Here is a 21868-nt window from a genome sequence, read left to right on the forward strand (position 1 = left end):
TTTACAGCCCTTGTAAAAATCTTCTGCCAAGATGAAAAGCTGGAACTTCAGAGACTGTGGCCAGAGGAGAAGAGAAAGAGCTGTGTGGGATGTGCACGCCCTGACGCCCTCCTCCCCACTTGCATCTGAGCTTTGTGGGGCTCAGCTGAATGAATTTGTTCGTGCCATCCACGGGATCAGTGATTCTTAGTGATTCTTCTCCTGAATTAGCTGCTCCAGTGCAAGCCTGGGCACATAAGTGCATTGGTGCTATTGTTGCATGCAAGAGAGGCATACGATGACCAGTGAGCTCTGGGCTCCTGCAAGGAAACCTTCCTGCAGAAATACTGCTGGTCCACCAGGAGCAGGCACTTCTGAGAGCGTTTTTTTCTCTCCCAAACCCAAGAGATTGGTGCTGGCACCAGCCCCAAATGCTGTGTGTGGGTTACCAAGGCTCAAAGGGATCTATTCAGCCACAACAATTAACCAACCTGCCCCACACGACCCTTCAGCCTCATCCCCACTGATCCCACAGGGCTCCGTGGAGCACCCAGTGCCATGAGGGTATCGCTGCTTGATTTCCAGTTACACTGACACAGAGCCCTCACTTGGGGCCAGACGTGCTTTGTGCAGCGGCAGGGCCAGCGCGGGATGTCTGACACAGCAGTGCCACTGCTGCTGCACAGCCTGGGGACAGCAGCACTCCACAGCCTGCACTCCCTGCCCCAGGCACTCCCTGTACTGCTTTCATTTCCATCTCAATGAAGCCAATGGGATGCTAAGGGCAGACAAATTAACTCCATTACTTTTCTGATTCACATACAAGCTCCAAGGAAAGTTCTGTTTCTGTATGTAACAGGCACCGACCTTCTCTGCTGCCATTAGCACAACCAGGGTATTTTTCTTCAGGTCATTTCTATGAAAATTTAGACTTATTTTAATGTATTTACTAACATCTCAGTCATCCTACTCCAAAGGCATTGAACTGGAGAACTCATTTCTGAATTCAGAAGGCAAACTCAGCTGTGACATTACCTTGGGCATGGGAGCAAAGCCACACTGAGCAGCAGGGGAACACTGAGAGCTCGGGCTCCTCACCCCCCCTTGCCTTGGCTGCGGTTTACAGGAGGCTCTGGCTGGCAGCTGCCTGTCTTGCCTGACCCCAGGTGCCACTAATTCCCTCACAGGAATGTCTTCACAGCATTGCTGGTGAGCAGGGGACAATCCCATCACCCAGGAGAGTAAAACTGTACAGCTCCCATGGCTTCTCCTGGGACCAAACCTAACTTCTTACTCCAGCACCAGTTGGGAAGGGGAGATTGCTTTGCTTGTTACTTTTTATGAAGACAACACACTGCTTTTGGGTCATTTTCCAGGCACCAGGTCTGGAAAATGAAAAAGGGCTCTGGTGAATACAGTAACCCAGACATGTTTGCACTGGCTGTTGCACTAGACAGTAAACAGGTGACTCAAGCACGGCTTGGCTCCCCTGCGTGACGGAGTCTGCACAAAGGCCCGGAGTAACCTGAACTCCAGGGCTTGCCCTGAGGCAGACACGGATGCTAGCTCTGATTTTCACAAGCTCCTGAGGGAACCTGGTGCCCCAGCTCTCCTAGTAAGCAGAACTTGAGCCCTTGGTTACCTTGAAAAATGAGGATGAAAACTCAAAATGTGATACTAAAAGAGAGTGGGGGCAAACCCAAGGCGAGTGAGCCAGTTCTGCAGAACAGCTGGCAGCGCACCCAGACGAGCTCGCATACGTTCATGTGCAATTGCAGATTGCTGCATTCAAGGGAAGGGCCCCCTGGAATTCGCTCGCTCCGATTCCCAGTCCAGCAGTCTGGCTGGCAGGTTATCAAAAGTCTTGAGTTACCTTCAGGATCATTTCAGCCCGAGTCATGCCTTTCACCACTATCTTTGTGTAGCTGGCAGGAGCCTTCCTCACCACTTGGGACCCAATGGAGGGCAGATCCAGGAGAACCATCTTCAGAGAGTGAGTGTCCAGCAGCAGCTGCAATAGTTAATCACACTCTGTTATTCAGGCCCCTTTTACCAAGATCCATTAGCTGCTATAATCCAATATCCTTAAAAGTTTAACACTTCTCACATTGGGAAAAGTCCTGGTATTTGGGACTTTTACCCATGTAATGACACTTTGAGGAGACACGATCACCCGTGGCTGCACATCAGCACCATGGTTGGTTTTAACAGAGCACTGCTCTGCTGACTGGAAATAACTTATGGCAGCCCAACATCTGGCACATCAGGCACGGATTTCCAGTCCTTCCCCTTGACAGTGTAAAGTGAAACAATCTTGATTACCTGTAGCTGTCTCATGATTTAGATACCGAGGGCAAATGAACTAACACTAAGCTTCTCCCTGCACCCAGCCACCCACAGTGTCAGGTTTTCTGCATTTACTCAACCACTTGATTGGGGTTTTTTCCTTAAAAACTGTGACACAACAGAGCTACAATGAGAGCTGCTCAGTGTCCTGTGTTCACTGGTACACTGATACTCACTGCCTGGATGTTGTTTATTACTAGACCAGCAGATAAATAAGCAGCAGCCACGAAAATTGAACCCAGACAGAGCAGCACTGTCTGATGACAAAATGCTGTGGCTAAGGGCTTCTTAGAGCAAAATTACCCCAAATACCGCACTCCTCTGATTGCACAAAGAAGAGGCAAGACCAGTGAAGGACAGAAAGCTGAAATCAAGCTAGAGGAAGAGCAGCACAATTTATTCACACAGCAGCGAGTGTGAAAGCCCGCTGGGCTGTCGGCACACCCAGTGCATTTCCTCAAAAAGGGCTCTCAGGAGCCAGTGGAAGCTCGTTCTGGAGGGACACACAACATTATGGGCACTGGCAGTCACCACAACAATGTGAACATTTGTGGCCTGGCTCCAGCACATGTGGGAATTCAGTCTGAACACAAAGGACTGAGGCACAGAGGAGGAGAGGCAGGTCAGGCCGGTTCAAATCTGGACCCCGTTATGTGCGGCAGCGTGTCCTTGCTGTGTGCTGCCTGTTTCATGGTTTGCATGAGAAGAACCAATGCAATCAATCTCATCCTGGGAAGCCAGGAAACCACAGCACAAACGAGCAGCTCTGTGCACCCCGGGATGCTGGAGCCCGCTGTCAGCTCACGCTGGCATAGCCGGATTCCTGTGTCTACGAGGGATCCCATGGATGGAAGGTATTTCCACGGTTGGGGAATTCATCTCTTTCCCACATAAACTCTCTTATGTCTAATAGGAGTTCTGCACACTCTGCAGCCTTTCCCATAGGCATGGAAAGATAGTGGTGGGTGACCAGGGGGGTTCAAAAGATGTGAAGGCAGATGGGGTCCTACATGAGAGACCGAGATCAGCTGCTGAGACCTCTGTACCCCTAACCCCAGAAAGCTATGTCCCACTTCTAACGAGATATATTCACTGGGAATCAGGCTAATAAAAACTTTCCCAGTCTGCTTTGAAGAAGCAAATTGGGCCTGTTATTCCAATACAGGAATGTTAAAACCTTTTAACATTAGACACAAGCCCACTGCTGGTTAATCACTTTAGAAGCTTATTTAAAAAAGTCTCCCTTTAATCACTCTTAGGTTATTGCTCATCACACAAGATGAACAGGCACCGTGCTTCACTCATTTGCTTTCCATTAAGGAAGAGGAAGGTTTTGATGTAAAGCTCCTGTTTCATTTTGCAGACACACACTGCTCAGAACCATCTTTGATGCCTAAAACCCAAGCAGCTTTGAAGGCACTGATTTGAAGTTCATGGCAGTCCCATTAGGGATGATTCTGCTTTTTTTCTTTTTTTTTTTTCCTTAGCCCACAGGGAAGCAGCTGCATGTGCAGGGGACAGATGAAACCCTGCCTCTCCCAAACCTCATTCTCACAGAGAAGCAGGATCCCAGTCCATAGGCAGGGGTGGGAGGTGAAGAGTCCCAGCCTCAATTTCTTGAACTCAAAAGCCTTAAAACATGACAGCTAATGCACCTACTTGTTCTTACCTGTTCTGCACCCACCATGCTGATAGGTTTGCACTTGAAGAGATGGTTAATGAACTTGGGAATGAAGGAGCTGCAGAGGAGAGATACAAAAGGACACAATTACATAAGAGTATTTGCAGTCACACAGTCTTCTGTGGTTTGATAAAACCAAACCAGGATGGCTTCCACAGAGACACTCCAAGTGCCTGGTTCCCAAGTTAATTCCACACACGTTAGGTACACTAAATAAAAAAATTCCAAACCCTAGGCACAATTCTTTTGCTTTAATCCCTACTAATCTCAAAGTTAATTGAGAAGTTGCACACATACTCTAGGTAAAGAAATTGCTATAAACTACATAAGAAGCATTACAGTACAAGGTCAAGAACAAGCAAACAAACTATTGTCCATAATAAAACCAGCAACACATCAGGATTAGCATCACTATTCACAAGTGGAAGTATCTTGACTGTATCCAGAACCTACATTTTACTGCATATAAGTAATTCCATAACATGCATATTACAGACTGAACTTGAGGTCCAGCCAAGGCTGGAGGTCTGCTGGGCCCTGGACACTCACACACAGGCACTTGTCCAGGAAGCTCCTGGCCAACACAATCAAGACAAGAAAAAGTTTTGTGGAAAGGAAAACACCATTACCATGTTTTACTAACATGGACTTCAGACTCAGAAAAATGACTAAGGTGCATTTACCCAACCAGGGAGAGCTTGGCAAGGATGGAAGCCCAACATCCACCACATGGTATTTCCAGAGCATCAGCTCTGGTTTTAGTTTTTTTGCCTCTTGATTTCAGGCTTTGAGGTGGAGTTTCATTCCTCAGAGGAGAAGCAGATGCTCCCTTCCAGCAGAAGCACTGGCTGAGCACCTGCAGGACAAGCTCCTGCCCACCTACTCCAGCAAGGAGCAGCACCAGGAAAACTCAGGAGCCGAACGAGAGGGGTCAGCATGAGAGACACAACCTCTGTCAGGCCCACACCACTCTGGCTTGTCTTCCTCTTGCTGCCTTGTTTTTAATGTACTCTGCTTCTTTCACATGTCCTCCTTTGGCTGAATGCCTACAGGGCTCACGTTTCCAGGACCTTGTCCATGACCTGGTGGCACGTCTCGGACTTTAATGGCTCAGTCCTAAGCTCATATCAGTCAGTCTGTTTTCTGTCCTTTTGAATGAGGCAATGTTCATGTTGATGATGATCTAAATTCAGCGTGGCTTCCCCCGTGCATCTGTTAAGCTATTTGTTTCCTCCTCACAAAGCAAGGAGCATGGACAGCATCTTGTTTGTCCTGCCACCTGTTTTCCAAGCCAGGACATTAATTTTTTCGCCCTTTCTCATGGAAGAATGACAGAAGTGTAACTCAGGCAGGGAGCATGCCAAGCTGCTGAAATGGTACAAGGAAGAGCCCATCCAAGCAAAGGCTTCTTCCCTTCCCCTTCCCTCAGACACAGTCACTACATCTCTCAGTGAATCATTTTATCCTGGAGAGGTGTCAAGGAGAACAATTTCAAACTACTGTTGAGAACCAGCTACTGGCCTGCCCCAAACAGCTTTGAATTTGGCCACGACAGAAACAACCTTGGCAACAAAATACAAAGAGGAGAAAGAAAACAAGCCCTGTCTCTTCTTGCACAAAAGCATTACAGTGGAAATTTAACCTGTTTTAAAAGTCCATTTTTCAGGTGTATAAATAATTCCCAGAGGGCAATTAGAGAGTGCTGAGCACAGCTGGAGCTTAGGTGATCCTAGAAAATGATCTATTGCCAGCAGCTCTGGATGCAGCAGTTGCTACCAGCAGAACAGTGCAAGAAATAAATTGTACCTTTGATCTTGCAGGTAGGTCCAACTGTCCCTCCCTCTTCAAGGTCAGGCAAGGAGCTAAAGCCCACGTTGGGTAGGAGAAACAAGGTGAGCCTTTCCTTCTGTAGGGGAATAGATTGGCAGCCAAAGGACCCCCTCCTCTCTTTTTTTTTAATCTTCCTTTCTACATAACCACATAGTCTCATATAGAGAGCACTCTGTCTTCCATGAAACAATTCCCAGGCCCCTTTGGATGGCCACCCACAATCAGTGCAGAGGGGTAAAGCGACCTTCCATCCCCACATGCCTGTTATTTCACGCTGCCTTATTGGAAACAGCTTCCCAACTCCAGCAGGACAGACAAGACAAACCATTAAGAGCCAAGGGCAGCTCTGGATTTTTTTTTTTCCCCTTTTTCTTTAAGTTTTTTGACTAGCAGGGACAATCAAGAGCAGTTGCACTTAACAGAAAAATGCACTTGAGCCTCTTGCCTTGGCTGGACTCGATGCCTGGCGCTCTCAGGCAATCCTGATGTGAATAATACGTGCATGTTCAGTGCTAATGCTCTGCACGAGGTTTGTGCTCTGAATGCCTTTACTCCCTGCACATTTACAGCTAGACTGGATGCCAGAATTCATTTACAGTTTCAGCTATAAAATTGAACCCAGCAAACCCTCCATAGAAGCAGACAAGTCCCCGGTGTAATAATAAAGCATTGCAAGGCAGATGAGGAACCTAAAGCACAGAAACCACAGCATCTGAGAGGCTCCCATCCAACATGAGTGGCTCTGCCAAAGCCTGCGTTTTCCTAATCCCCTGCAATGATGATGCATCAAACACAATGCCCTGCTGAACGAGGCAGACAGACATGCAACCACAGTCTGTCTGTCTGTCCGATGGGAGATGGACAGGACATCATTCAAAGCATTCTGGTGATGCTGAGTCACTGCAGCTGAGGTGAGTTTTGCTTTATGCCACCCTCCAAGATGGTGACCAGCCTGAGCTCAGCCCTGAAACCTCCAGGAGCCTCCTCAACATGGCCTTCTTCCACCAAACTCCTCTCACTTTTTAGGCTGGAGCACCTGGAAGGACCCTGCTGCATCACCCACCACACTTGGCCATTGGTAACGGAGGAGGTGAACCTCTGGCAAGGGGGAGAGCTTGTTTGCTTTTCCTGTCTCTCAGTTCTAATCTCTTCCTCATTGAGGTCAGGTCACAGACTTCCCAAACACATCCCCGGCGCAGCAGCCGCGGCTCCACCGCTGTGGTTTTTGATTTCAAAGGATAAGGTGCAGTGAGAGCAGAGCCCCCCACCCTGCCTGCAGTGCCTCCCAGGTAGCCGACTGCTGCTCGCCATCCCGAGGGGGGCGAGGGCTGCACGCGGGTCAAAACAAAGCAAAAATGACAAATTAGGTTAGAGGATTGATGCAATTTCTGATGGCCATTTTTCTTCTTTCCAGACTTGGCTCAGATCCCGCAGTTTTAAATTTAGTGACTTTAGCTGCCTTCTCCCCTGTGGTCCTGTAACTCAACACTCGCGCTTTATACAATCCATTAGAGCTGAGAAGTGGCAGCTCACAAAGGCACAGGCATTAACATATGGAGAGGCATAGTGCTTGTTAAAAGGATTTTTGGTGTTGTGGGGCACACAAAAGGCCAGGTATTTAAAGTGGGCAGGCCAGCATATTCCCCAAGAATTCAGGGCCTCAAAAAATACAAATATGTGCATTAAAATGGCATCAGCGTTTTGAGGAGATTGGTGCTCCCTTATCACTGGGCAAGTTCTCCTTAACACCAAGTTGTACGGATCCAGCAAAAACAATCTTTCCTTCCACACCTGATCCATGGCACAGTGAGTTCAGGACTGTTCTCTTAATTTTAATGTGCTGTAGATCAGAGCTGTAGTTGCCTTAAAAAAGGTTTTGAAGAGGAGCAGTGGTTCCTGTGCTCATGGAACAAGCTGTGATTAAAGCACTCAGATGGGAACCTCTCTCAAATGGGAGAGCTGGGTGTTTCATCTGGAGTTTACTTGGTATGTGCTTAGCAATAAAGTTAAAAGGGAGGCAACTAAGCTGAGGTATTAAGAGTGTGCTGTGAACAGCTGAGTAAATGGGGTTTTTTATTTACCACCGCGTGATATAAAATTCAAGTGTAACCACACAGAAGGCATTCATGCAATAAATTTTCACTGAGACAGCATTTCAAACAGTGATTATGGGCAACGTCATAATATGATTTATCAGTAACTGCTCCTTAATGCAAACTAATGAGTACCCCGAGACAGACAGGGGGGATGGAACTCTCAGGCCAGCCTCCCTGCTGTGAAAGCTCACAGTTCCCAGGAGAGCTGCTGCATCCCGCCCTGCTGAGGCTCCAGTCTCAAACCCACACAGTAACTGCCAGGCCACCCAGCTTATTTCAGGATGATTACCTTATTACAGATGAATGAAATGTTAAGGTATTTTAGAGTGACACATGACACGCACGCCACTGCTCACAAGTCGACCGGCGCAGTCACATGCGACACCAAAAGCAGCAGCTACAACTGGCAGAGTCCTCCCGAGGGTTTTTCTTGGGGTGTTGCCATGTGAAGCTCAGCTGGCCACAGGCAACCAGGGAAGAGCTCAAAGTATCTTCCAAAAGAACTGAATTTTTGTTTCAGACAGTTTGGATATCCGAGAGATGCTGGAGAGCTGCATCCTGAATCCAGAAGTGTTTCTGTCTCATCTGCTCAACTTTAAGTGACTTGCCAGGAAGACACTCTAATATCCCTCAAAATTTAAATGTGTATTTCCCTTCCTTACTGAGCTATTTTTGCACAGAAAAGCAGCTTTTAGACTATGAAGGTAGAACATACTCCTCACACATGCCCTCCTTACAGTGCTATAGCTATTACAAATGTTATTTCGAGGCAAATGATGCACCAAACTTCTCAGTACCTGGAAGCCCCACAGCTTCTTATCTCTGGAAGAAAAGTAGGTTCCTACAAGAAGAGTCATCTCTGTGGTCAGATATTCAAAGTCTTTTAAAGATGTCCAACCCAAAACCTTCTGTACTTGGCAAACACCAGACTGTGACCATCACACTATTTCATGGGATGGTTTAGGGACATAAGGAGGAGCCAGTGATACAAATATCTCAGAAAACCTGCCTGAGCAGGAAACTTGAGACCAGAAATTGAAGTCTCTTTGAACCTTGCCAGCAGCTGCTGGTGTTTGCTGCCCTATCCCACCTCCCTCTGGGCTTTCCTTGGATGGAGGGTCTTCGCCCAGACACTGACAGCCACGGACGCTACAGAACAGTGAGAACCAGAGCCCTCAACAAATTGTGCCATATTGGTAACTTACTTTGCAAATTTTATACAGAACTGAGTGAAATACTTTCTCGTGGAGGCCAGGTTGTCACGGATGATGGGGACGTTCTGCTTGATGTGGAGAATCACTGAGGTGACATAAGGACTCTGGTCACCGACGTGTTCCACGTTCTGCCACTGCATCTGCACAAAGGGGAAAAAACAGCCAAAATGACTGTTTAATTCATTAAGATTCAAGCAATAGGTAAGGAAAACTGTACAAACTTCCTGCCAGAAGATCTCTAAGGAATCATTAAGAGACTGCCCCTGCAATTCACCACCAAGGTCAAGTTCTTCGTCACTACACTGATTGGGCAAAACCCTTCCAAAACAAGACACAAAGAAAACCCAGAACAGTCTTTTTTTTTTTTTTTGCACCAGAGAACAGAGAGATTGTAGCCAGTAACCTACACAAACAGGGACCACAAGGCTTAAAAAAGCTTTTGGAGCACACCAGACTGCTTTAATATTTAACAGTTTCCAGTTTGCCGGGATGAAGTGCCCATATAAATCCAGATTACAGGCATTTAAGAAAATATCTGCAAGCTTGCAAAGTCTGGATTCCTGTATGGCAGCCAAGACTTTAATGCTGGTGAGACTGATGACAGATAGATGAAAGAGGTAGAAATAGTCTTAAAGTCCAAAGCACTGTACACCAGCATAGCTCACTGAAAACACTGCTGGGTGTACAAGCCAGGATGCCCAACTTCGGCTCTTCCAAATACATGTAAAAATACAAAACAAGAAGAGTTACTCAACCTCCCATTTTGTTTTCATTTATTGTCAGCAGACCTGCAACAGAACAGCCCCTGGAAGCCACATGTGTGGCTCACTTGACTTTCTCTGAGCCTTGTTTGCAGTACACAGGGTACTCCCTCTGTAAGTCATGTGGAAAACAAAAAAAAACCAAGAGGCAACTGGGTATGGCCTGGCCGAGTATCATGTGTATAACAGTGTCTCACTGAGGAGCAGGAACATCCAGAAAAGCACACTCAGTTCTGCTACTGCTCAGACACTAGGCACTCTGCAGTGTTCTCCCAATAACTAGAGATCTCTTCCTCATGCTGGAGCTGAGACAGAAGGAAAACACATAGGAAATTAGGAGAGGAAACTGGGCACATGTGGAAGATGAGCTTCTTTTTTTTGAGGGGCTGTCTGACCTCAAACTAGCTTTCTCAAGCTCTGGATTTTGCATAGAAAGTTTTTTTTTTTACTCCTGGTTTTAATTTAATTTAATATGGCTACTTTGCCCCCTGCAACTCAGCTGACTCAATTCCATCCAAACAACATGCGACTTGGTGGGAAAGAGAAGCCAAATTCTTTGCAAAACCACAGTGTCTGAGTCTACACATGTCCTACCAAAGCTGTCTGTATTTAAACCAAACCAACCAACCCCCAACCTGCTTATCTCACATCAGCTGGGGAGCTACAAGGGATATCTTTCGCATCACCTGCTTCACAGGTTTTCACAGAATCACAGAATATCCTGAGTTGGAAGGGCCCCACAAGGATCATTGAGTCCAACCTGTGGCCCTGCATGGGACACCCCAACAATCCCATCCTGCCCCTGAGAGCACTGTCCAAACACTCCTGGAGCTGTGGCAGCCCTGGGGCCGTGACCACTGCCCTGGGAAGCCTGTTCAGTGTCCAACCACTGTCTGGAGGAAAAACCTTTTCCTGAGATCCAACCTAACCCTTCCCTGACACAGCTCCAGACATTCCCTCAGGTCCTGCCATGGGTGACCAGAGACAAGTGCTTTTCTACTCCTCATGGTACTGCTTATATAAAAAAAAAATACTTTGTGTCTTTCTTCCTGATGGACTCACACATTCCCAGCACTGGCCCTTCTTGACAGACAGCGATCCTCAACCAACACACCATCCCCATTTGAGTGGGAATGGCCAGAAAGTGGGAAGGGACTGCTGAGTTGAATTATTGCACCAACAATAAAACAGTAGCTTTTTCATTTTGTCGGTCTTCATTCCAAAAGCAATACTTTACAACCAAACCTTTAAAGCATGAAGAGTAAAACTAATCCTTTGTGTGTGTGTATGTGGGCGTGTTTCACCCGAAAGAAAACACCCAGTAGCTGCAGTGAAAGAAATAGCACACATACTGAAAAGTCATCAGAAGAAATATGAGCCCAACTCTGCTGGTACAGCTTTGTTCCTGTCCTTTTAAATTTATTCCTCTTTTTCCCTCATCCTATGTTTTTTTGGGGATATCCACATAGTTTACATACACAAACTGAAAATGAGTCCAAAGAACAGGAGCATCGAGGCCTCGCCGAAAGGCACCTGCACACTGTGAGGGGACAGTGCCTGCAAGGGCAGGACCTGGGATTAAACTCCTGGTGCCACCTTCAGAGCTGGTTCTCACAACAAAAACAGCTCTGCCATGGCTTTAGGGCTCTTTCTCAAAAAAGAGAGGAGAAAAGAGAAACCCTGAGCAAAACTCAGGGTGTTTGGCATTCAGCAAGAGCTGTGCTACCTTCTGGGAACGGTGAAGGCTCAAAAGTGCTCCTGGCTCTGCCTGGCTGTGGGTTCCCATGTCCCTGTGCCCATAAAGACCTGGAAGAGCCAACTCAGGAACCGTCAGGTCCCTCCTCCTTGTCCAGCACTGATATGGGTCTCCAGCAGGGGGGCTGCTTCATGACTGAGTCTCCGAGTGTCCCCATTCCCAGTAGCATCCCACTGCCAGTTTATCCTTACAGGCTCCAGACTTACAGGGCCCTTACAGGGCACGGGAGAATCCGTAACCCGGCCAGCACCTGCTCCCTTGACCTTGTGTTGCTCCCACAGGAAGAGGTGGGAGGGGAGAGGAAAGCCGGTGGGAGCTGCCAGGAGCAGATATCGCTGCCCCAACGGCCCCCCCTGTTCTCTGACACGAGCTGGGCTTTGCACTGTCACATTCTGAGTCGTGTTTGAGGGCTAGAACGCTCTCCTGGGGACTTTTAATTAGCAGCTGGCAGCTCTGATTGCTCTGCTCTCGGGGTTTTCTGTGTGTGTATTGGAGAAATGATTAAAGCTCCGTGTTCAAGCGCTTGCTGTTGTCCACTCGGCTGTAAGGAAGCCGGGAATTGCAGCTGTGCCAAAAGGTTTTAGTAAAATATAAAAAAGCCAGCAAGCGATGGACACGAGTCACTAAAATGTCCCCCAGTCCCACTTACAAGCACAGTTTTACATATAAATCGATGGTTAATTCAGCAATTAAATCAAGCCTTATCCAGTGCAACCCATAAACTTAATTGGGGCAAAAATATCCCGTGCAGACTAGCAGCTCCCTCATCCCAACAATTAAAAATGCAGCACACCAGGCAATGTAAGTGCCTGTTACTGATCAGTACAACACGTTCGCAGTACTTTGTTATCCAGAATATCACAACAGGGGTTTAGGGCAAATTCTTCTCCCTCCCACATCCCAGCTCCCCTGTCCTACAGCCATGTTTAATCATTCTACACCTGCTGTAAGGTTTGAGTAAAGATTATCACCTACAAATTTTGTAATATGGGGCCTTCTCGTAATTTGCCATTTCTTCCAGAACACACAAGGTAGAGAATCGTGGAAACTGAGCACCATTCCCAGCTGAAAGCAATATTCCCGATGCCGTTAAATCTCTCAAAGTGGCCTGCAGCCAAAGTGGATTGAGAGGTTTAAGTATTTCATAATTTACCTCTATAGTTCCTGAACATTTTTGCAAGGAAAAAAAAAAAAACAAACCAAAACAAAAGCCAGACTCCAACAAAGGACCAGGAATGTTCAATCCTGAAGGACACCAGAGTGAAGTAAATGAAAAGAAGCTAAACAAAGGAAGAGCCCTAACAGAGAAGGATCTTGAGACAGCAAAATTGGAATGGATCATCCACAGAGTCTTTATTCCTCTACTAGAGACTGAAATATTACATTTGCAAATACTAACTCTGCATTTAAATAATTATATGCATTTCTTATTCAAATGTTAGAGCAATAACCCAGCCCTGAAGGGAAGAGGAGGGTGAAGGAAAAACCTCTTGCACCAAATCCGGGTCTAATAAAAAAATCACATAAAAGCACCTCTGTCTGATGCAAATAGTGGAGTGTGTGCACAAGTGACAAGTATTTATTTAGCTAATTTCATAACACTTAACTTGTTTATATATCATCAGTCCCATCACATGTGCTGCATTTTACCAGTGTTCCAAAGACAAAAATAAATGGCCTACCAGCTGCTGCTTTCTCAAGGTTGTGGTTTACTTGGGTATAAACAGCCAGAGCTAAGTGATTCAAATATTACTACACCCTGTAGGTTCAGGAGATCTGAGGAGCTGACACGGCACACCTGAAGTGCCGAGCCCTTCCTAACGGTGTTATTTTCCTGGGCAAAAAAATCCTCTTTCCATTTGGAACCTGTACAAGCTCTATTACCAGCTGCATTCCACTTCAAATATTAGCTGGGGGTGGCTGGGCTAGTTACAGCTGGAATACATCATAAAGCAGAAAGCTATTAAAATTCATGGCAGTGAGACAGTGTGTTGATCCTACAAAAATGGAGCTCTATGTTTAATATTTCTAATTAAAAAAAAATAGTTCAATCCACTTTTGTTGTCTTCACCTCTGTCTAAAGCAGTCTGGGTTTTCACAATACTTTGGCAAGAAAACACAGCTCTGCATTTCAAACATATAAAAGCCAGCAGTGTAACTGCAACAAAATCCTTAAGCTCCAATCATAGGGGCCTCTCCAGGAATGGCTCCATATGTCCTTGAGAGGATCACAGAAGCAATAAGGCTCAATCTCAATTCCATATCACCTTTTGAGTACCTCCATTTAACAGCCACAAACAAGTAAAACTCCTCTTGCCAAGGAAGACAAAGAGGAGAGTAAATGTGAAGGTGTATTTGAAATTTTATGCTAACAAAAGTTTCCCCAATTTGAAATGCTCTCACTGGCATCAGGAGTGGAAAGAGAAAGCCTCATGTATTTACTGAATGTATTTCACTGTCTGTGTGTTTTAATGTGCTGCAAAAGCCTGAAAGCTCTATTCTGAATAATAAGAGGGTTTGGAGTGGGGGATATATTTATAAATACAGCAACTGCTGCTCTCAGAAGCAAGAAATCGATATATGGTTAAATCTCAAGGCAGCCTAAAAGGATATATCAATAATGAAATCAAGCAATCAAGGCACACAAGAACTCCATATGGATCTCAAGGCAACCTCTTCCCAAAAATCAGCCCCCTACCTTGCTCATAGCAGTCAGGGCAGGGTCACAGGCTGCATCCAGGTCCTGCACTAACAGCTGGATGCTGTTGGAGATCACACTGAAAAAAAAAAATCAGGAGTTTTAGAATCATATTGAGTAACTGAGTGCCAGAACTGGAGCATTTGACTGTGAAAGGAGGGAAATCATCTACTGGCTGACAGTAGCACTGTGATGTGAACACACATGGCTACAACATGTACTGAAAAGAAGCTGGAAGTTCTGCAGGGAGCTACAGGATTGGGCTTCAGTGCAGAGAGGATGTTTTTACAGTTGACCTTTCTCTGTTTTGACACGTAGAAGGAGCTGGGGATCAAAGGTGACAGATGAGGAAAAGGAGAAACCCCTGAGTACCAAGCCCAGACTGGAATTCAGCTTCAAATTTAATCTAGTCTGCATAACACCAACATTTTATTGTCTCTCCATTTATTCACAGCCAATATTCTACTGCTTACAGGAACTTGCAAAGAGGACTTTAAAAATTACATCTGTGTGAGTTCTGTGTCTCCCAAGTGCGAAGATGAAGGCAGATGTCTTATTTACACTATGTCTAGGACTGCAGCCATCCATTGTTTGAGTTTCTGAGACATATACCAGACTAAAGGACACATTAGTCAAACACATTTCTCTCATTTCCCTCCATGCCCCTTTATTCTTTTTTAAACAGCGTGATATTGCTTAGAGTCATATTTAATGCCACCATATTACGATGTGCATAAAGGTGCAACTGATCCTAAAACAACAGCCAAGAAGCAGCAGCAGCTCAGACCACCCTCATGGGCACTGAACCAGCACTCACGCTGCAGACAGCTTCTGCTAGAAGCAATAACTGACTGTGTTTCACTAAGTGCAGTTTTTAAAAACAGTGTAAACTTTAAATCTGCCACAGATGCCTGTTTACAACCTCAGGATTATATTTGCAAGAACTGGATTTTACTTTTGCTTTTTTTCATGATGGTAGCACAAATGAGAACCACAGAACTGTGAGAAATCTGACCAATGCTTCTTCAAACCATCTTTCCTCCCCCTCACTGTCTTTATGACGTTCTGGATGCTACTCACTGTTCAAAATATTTTTTAAGTGTCCACCTCCTCACTGAGACATGGTCTCACCCACACTTAATTCTGATTTGTGTCTTGTTCTTCACCATGACCCAGAAAGTTTGCCTGTTCTCCTTCTTACAGCTACAGCACATAACTGGAACAGGATGCAAAGTAAAAGACTTCCTTCAAAGCAATTAATTTGTTTGTAAAGGCAAACTCACCCAAAATCAGCTGGAAAAATTAGTATGGGAGACAAAGTGACTACTGGCTTCAAGTTACACGATCTAAAACTTGCATTGGGTTAAAAAAAGCCTGTGACTGTTTCTGCTGGTGCCACTGCTTCTGCTGGGCACTACAGCATTTACTCCCTTGGGGGATTCCACCAGCCTGAGCAATGCCAAGGGAGCCAGACTGAAATAACCATCCCGTGGGCACAGCTGACTCCTGCAGGGCACCTGCTGCCACTGACTGGGAGGGAAGAGTTGTGGTTCAGCACCAAAGTGACACACAACACTTTGAGTGGATGGAAAATTACTCCATCACTAGTGTGTCAGGAGTCACCAAGTGCAGGTTCTCACCTAAAAACTACAAGTTTGCAAACAGGGAGAGAACCCCATTTGCCTGCCCTTGAAAATCAACACCTGCTGTGGAGGGGTAACGGGGCAGCAAGAAGGGTGTTGCAAACACAACACAAAGGATCATGACGTGCCAAGAGGGCTTGGATCCTGGTTCTGCAAGAAGACACTTCAAATCCTTACCCCAGGCAGCACATGAAGTACTTCAGCAGCAGCGAGTGACTCCTCAGCAATCCCTGACATGCACAGAAGCTGATGGATTGGGAAGCTGAGCCATGAAGGAGCTGTACAGTCCCAGTACAGTAAGTTCTCATTACGTGAGCCCAACGCTTCAGGCCTTCAGAGGGTCTCTGAGTGCTGCCCACAATCTCACAACAGATCATCAGGGCAGGAGGTGGGAATGACAGATTTCTGGATTTACATGACAATAACTTTTCTTCTGCTGAACTTCAAGAAGAGCTCATCATTTTTCCCGTATTTCCTAAAGAAACTTCTTTGCCACCCCAGGGGTAAACCCCCCCACCTTTCTACACATTTGGGGTGGTTCTGCACTTGCCTCCATGAAAGAAGAAACACTTTCCAGGATGCATAAACAGTTTTATCACTTACTTTATGGCTGTGCCTAACAAGACATCAAATCCCAAAACAGACAACTTGTTTGATGCTGAATGAGTGAACGCCAGAGAGGTTTATAGCTATGACTTACACTGACAGAAGGCTGGACAAAGCACTGCACTGGAACAGAATGAAAGTCAATTAAAAAGCCTTTCTTACAAGATATATCAGCCCTGTCAGTTTGACTTTAAAGCTGTCCAAAACAGCAAACGTGAACTATATATTAAATAATTTCCTAGACACATCACATTGGCTCCCTGTGACCAAACACCTCCTGAGGCAGCCACTGGGAACCGAGGAATGACTCAAGGTTGCTGGTTCCTGCTGGCAAAACTCACCCTCCACTTGTCCATGTTAAGAAAATCCCATTGCATGGAACGTTTTATTTCTACTCCCCTGCTACCTTGCTTGCTTTGGCTTAGTGGACACAGCAGCCCCAGCTTTCAGTCAGGGATTCACCCTTAAAAAGGTCTGAGAAGTATCCAAAGGGAAGGGAGTCTCTGCAGCCTGGAATAGAGCCTCAGACCATGTGAAAAACCTGGATGGAGATTCAGTGGGATCCTGTCCACTGCAGCAGGAGAGGAGGAATCACAGGAAGGAAGTCTTCTAAAAAAAGTATCTTACTGCTCTCTGGCCTGAATCTTAAGTTTCAGGGAGAGAGCTGCTGATAGGGATTATTTTCCCAGCTTTGCCAGGATTTTCTTTTGTTTGATATGAGGCAAAACAACTTTTTTTTTTGCCTCAATTTTCTTCTCTCAAAAAATATTCAATCTATCTGTCAGTGGTGGAGAGGAAAGGATGTTTAAGCGGAATATTCTTAGCATCGTTACGTGAAAAGTTATTTTAATGAATGATAATCTTCTCTCAATTATAATCCCCAAATATAAGATTGGATCAGTCTTTTATGTCATCTGAAATGGGGTTTGATCATACTGACAAGGCTGCTGATTAACAGGGGGAAGTTAGAGCAGGAAGGAATGTACTGAAATAGCTTCCTTTCTTGAAATGTAACAGCCACCTCGCAGAGCTGCCAAGATGCAAATGATGTTTCAAATGGAAACTCACTGTTTCCTTTCCCTTTTCCAGTGCTCTTGTTCCTTTGGCTTGGATGATGGGGAACAACTAAAGCCTGTACTACTGCTGCTCTTGGACAGCCCAAGGATGACCATTCCTTCACCAGGGAAATGCCTGTGCCCAGGGCTGTGTATCTGGGTGGATCCTCTGACACTGGGATCTCGGGATTGTATTACTCCAGCACCATCTGGCTGACAAACAGGGATGTTTGATATATTCTGGGAGGATGCATCTGCTGAACATACATGCTGAAAGTGTCCATCTCTCCCGTCAGGTTGATTCTCTCCACTAGACTTGCATCCACTTTTTCTTTGAGTTTCTCTTCCAACTGTTAGGAAACAAAACAAGCAACAGAGAGATCAGATTTCTTACTTGAAATGACCACTCTTGAAAACTTCTGTCCTGGAAAAGTCAGCTTGTTAAAACCTAATCTGTGCCCAGACTATATCCAAAACTCAGCCAGTGACACTGGAAATCTCTCCTTCTTGGCATTCCAGACCTGTTGATCAGCCAGGGCCGTGGTGGCTCTGTGTCCTCAAAGAATTAAACCTCCAAGGTCAAATATGTAACTCTAGCATGACATGACACCATACTGGCTTAACACCGTGGCATCTGTCCTGCTAATAAAGATGTTTTTTCAACACACTGTCTGTGCCCAAACTGCAGAGGAGGAGGATTGCCAGACCTAGTGGTGGAGAGGCCTTGATACAGCCAAACATCACAGCTCATCTCCTGACCTGTGGCATTTTGGAAGCACCTGAGGGTAACAAGCAATAAGGCTGCAAATCATATCAGCATAAATACCTCCTCTCTTCACTCCACCTTCCCCCAATATTTCATGCAAGTGTTTTCCCAAACCTATTTAGAATTATTGTTGTACTTGCTTTTATAAAAGGGAGATGATGAACCAAGAGTCTTCTTTTAAAAAAATTTGGTCCCCAATCCAAAAACAAATTATGTAACAAGAATAAAAGGACTGAACCCAAAACTGACGCTGCAAAGCAGGATTAGAAGCAAATTACTTTTCTCAGGTAGGAACAGCACAATCAATACTTTTCTTTCTTTGAAATATAGATTTAATAATGTAGAGCTCAATAATCAATGTGAGGCTGACTGTGCTATGGATATTTCAGTACTTTTGACTCTCCCAGCCTCCACAGCAGCACAGAATATCATGGCAGAAGAGGGGCTGCTGCTGGGTGCCACCTCAGAGGTGCTGCAGAGGAAACCTCACCTGCTGGGTGGTGGCCAAGCAATACTCTGCAGTACTCAGGATGCTGCAAATGAGGCAGAGTTCTTCTAAAGTAAACTTTGCCACTTCAGAGCCTTCTTTTTCTTTCAGCAAACTAGTGATGGTGAGCCCACCACTGCTGCTGGTTGTCCTGGAAAAAAAAAACAGAACAGACAAAACCTGTAAGGTTTTTGGTGTACAGACACACACAGGGCAAAATTACTGCTAGATTTTAATGCCATAAAAAGCCCTTATGACCACAAAGCCCAACATCCTGTGCAAGACAGGTCAGTGTCATCCTACATCAAACCCACCACTGCTATTTTGGTGAAGGAATATCTTTTAGAAAGACAAACAGAGCCTTGTATCAAGTGTCCAGGCAAAGGACAGCTCACTCATTCACAACAAGGTGGATTGGGATGCAAGTGGAACACAGCCCTCCCCACTCAGCTTCACCTTCACTGCCAGTTATTCAAAATCTAATTAAAGATTACAGAAAAATCTCAGAACTATCAGGCAACTTGTCATATTTATCTCTGCAGCACTAAACAGCTGTCCACATGCATTTGAGACTTTGGTAACCTGTTTTAAAAGCTGATGATATCAACAAAGTAAATTATAGAAGATGTGCCATCTCTCCATCGTCTTCCAGTGATGAACATTCGTGTATCAACAAAGAAAGAACAATTTAGAGGCAGGAAATTCCCTACCTCTCAACTCTTTATAATCCAAACCCATTAAAAAAAATAGGACAGTGATATTTATCTTGGAAGCAAAAATGGAGCACGCAAAAAAATGTGTATAAAGAATGCACATTAAATTTATCTTTCCACTTGTCTGGATGGAACCCTCTGCCCTTCCATCTGTAGAAGATTTTAATGGTTTCAGAAATTCATTTTGTTGCTCCCAGTTTTACAAAGGAAACAAATTGAAGATGGTAAATAGCACATAAAATTATCTGCAGTGAAGGCTGGCAATATCTCAGGAGTTCCTTTGGCCTGTACACTTATCCATATTGGTGTAAACTCATAATGATCTCCTTTATTTTCACGGGATTTCCGTCTATATATTTTATTTATACATAGATAAAATGTTCCAGAGCAGAGGGAGTTACAGGTAAGCACTTTAGCATCACACAAAGAAACCACCTTCATTATAAATTATCATATATATAGTGTTGAGCTGAGGCAGCAAAGAATCACAGTGTGACCTGGTTGCTCAAGTAGCAATTCTGAAAGCCAGACCTCTCTGAAGAGACTTGGGCTGGCATTTCAAAAGGAACTTCAAGAAACTGTAAGTCTGGCAGCTAATCAAAGCCAAATATGAAACTATTCTCCAGGGGCCCTTAAAAGAAAAACAATGTGTGACTGTCCTTTTGCTCTCCTGCTTTTTCTCAGTGCAACAAACCGAACTTTTGAGAAAACTATGAGGTAAATGTAGTCCTATCGATGCTACATGGGGTCCTTGACAGTGAAATAACTGTCCACAAGGATGTATTTATTAATTATCTTTACAAAGCATCTGCTCCTCTCTGGAATGTCTCACCAGACGGTGCTGCTGCAGCGTTTGGGAAGCGAGACTCACTTGGGCAGGTTTCCAGAGAGAATTTTCCAGGCATATTCCCGAAGGTACTTCTGGAAGATGGTGGTCAGGGCTATCATGGGCTCGCCAGTGCTGAGCTGGGAGCACTGCACCATGCACTTCTTGTAGTACACAAAGAGGTCGGCACAGCTGGGCAGGACGGCTCCTCCTTCGTCCACGTTGGGCTTGGGGGGACCCTGAGCCTTGAAATCAGCCACAAACCTGTCAATCAGCTCCCCGAGATTCCTGATGGGGGAAACAACAAAGACACTTTAGTCTGCTGGGGGAGGAAACAGAGGGAAGAAAGATAATAATGCTTAAAAACCAGGACGCCGTGTCTTGTGATGGCAGCGAGCACGTCCAGATTTTAGCAGGTGGGTATCCTGGTCCTTTCTCATCCCACCCTCCCAGCACAAAGCTCACACAACAGCACAGACCAGACCAATGAGTAACGACCTTTTGTGCTCCAGAGTTTTAGTGGCAGCTTCAATCTGTTCTCCAGTCACATATAAAAGCTCCCAAGTCTGCCAGGACTGGGTTCAGCACATTTGATGCAAGTGCATAAAGCGTGTGCTCAAGTTTCATTCCTGGCACCAGGAAAAGTAACAGTCAGGCTTCCCATCTCAGCAGCCTCCGGAGCAGACCTTGGGGAATACGGATTTTAAAGGGATGTGCTCGAAATGGTGTGCCATTTGCCATTTCTTGGTCCCATTTGGATACCACCTGGTTCAGCACAGCTTCACACATCCTTTAAAGAAGTTTTATTTAGCACGAGCACAAAGTGCACTTCCTACTTAAACTCCTTTTAAAAGCACAAAAAGCCCTCCTATTGTCTCCAATGATTCATTATAGTCTGGTCCTTGCTCAAATATTTCGGTCTTTAGGCAACGATAAACTTCACTCCATCGTTTCACCACGACAAAAAGGTTTTTAGTGTGGCAGAGGGCCAGAGCTTCAACACAGAACCAGAGAAGTCTTCTGATCCCAGGGACTTCCTCTGGTCCTACTCCTCCAGAGACAGCACATCCGTGTCAGTGACCAAGACCAGCTCTCCCAACACCGGAGCTCAGCTCCAAGGAATAACCTTTGCCAGATGAACTGAATTACAGCAACAAACCTCCTCCCCCAGCTTGTTTTTTGTTTGGCTTTTGAGGAATGTATAGGCCTTTCACATGACAGAGTGGCACTGTGCTGACCAAAAGCAGTTTCTGTATTTTATATTCCTGTTTCTAATATGGTGTTGGCTCCACTTCCTCCAGCTCTCCCCTTCCCATGGCACAGCCTTCACCCCTCTCACTGTTGAGGGTGTAATGGCTGTGCTGTGCCATGATCTGGGGTATCTGAACAGAAAGCCAAATCCTCAGGAGAG

The 21868-nt window shown here is 45.5% G+C and overlaps 1 protein-coding gene across 1 annotated transcript in view; it reads right to left on the reverse strand.

Moving 5' to 3' along the window:
- VPS53 (VPS53, GARP complex subunit) overlaps positions 1-21868 on the reverse strand; it is a 64654-nt gene that overhangs the window by 4508 nt on the left and 38278 nt on the right. Inside the window, exons 14-20 of the mRNA XM_027690793.1 lie at positions 20503-20745; positions 18922-19069; positions 17933-18015; positions 14362-14440; positions 9138-9286; positions 3995-4064; positions 1853-1990 (exon numbers count right to left, since the gene is read on the reverse strand). Coding sequence (XP_027546594.1) covers positions 1853-1990; positions 3995-4064; positions 9138-9286; positions 14362-14440; positions 17933-18015; positions 18922-19069; positions 20503-20745 — 910 coding nt within the window. The remainder of the gene's footprint in view (positions 1-1852; positions 1991-3994; positions 4065-9137; positions 9287-14361; positions 14441-17932; positions 18016-18921; positions 19070-20502; positions 20746-21868) is intronic.

Source organism: Neopelma chrysocephalum, unplaced genomic scaffold, assembly GCF_003984885.1.
Source record: "Neopelma chrysocephalum unplaced genomic scaffold, ASM398488v2 Primary Assembly neopelma1_82, whole genome shotgun sequence".
Lineage (NCBI taxonomy): Eukaryota > Metazoa > Chordata > Aves > Passeriformes > Pipridae > Neopelma > Neopelma chrysocephalum.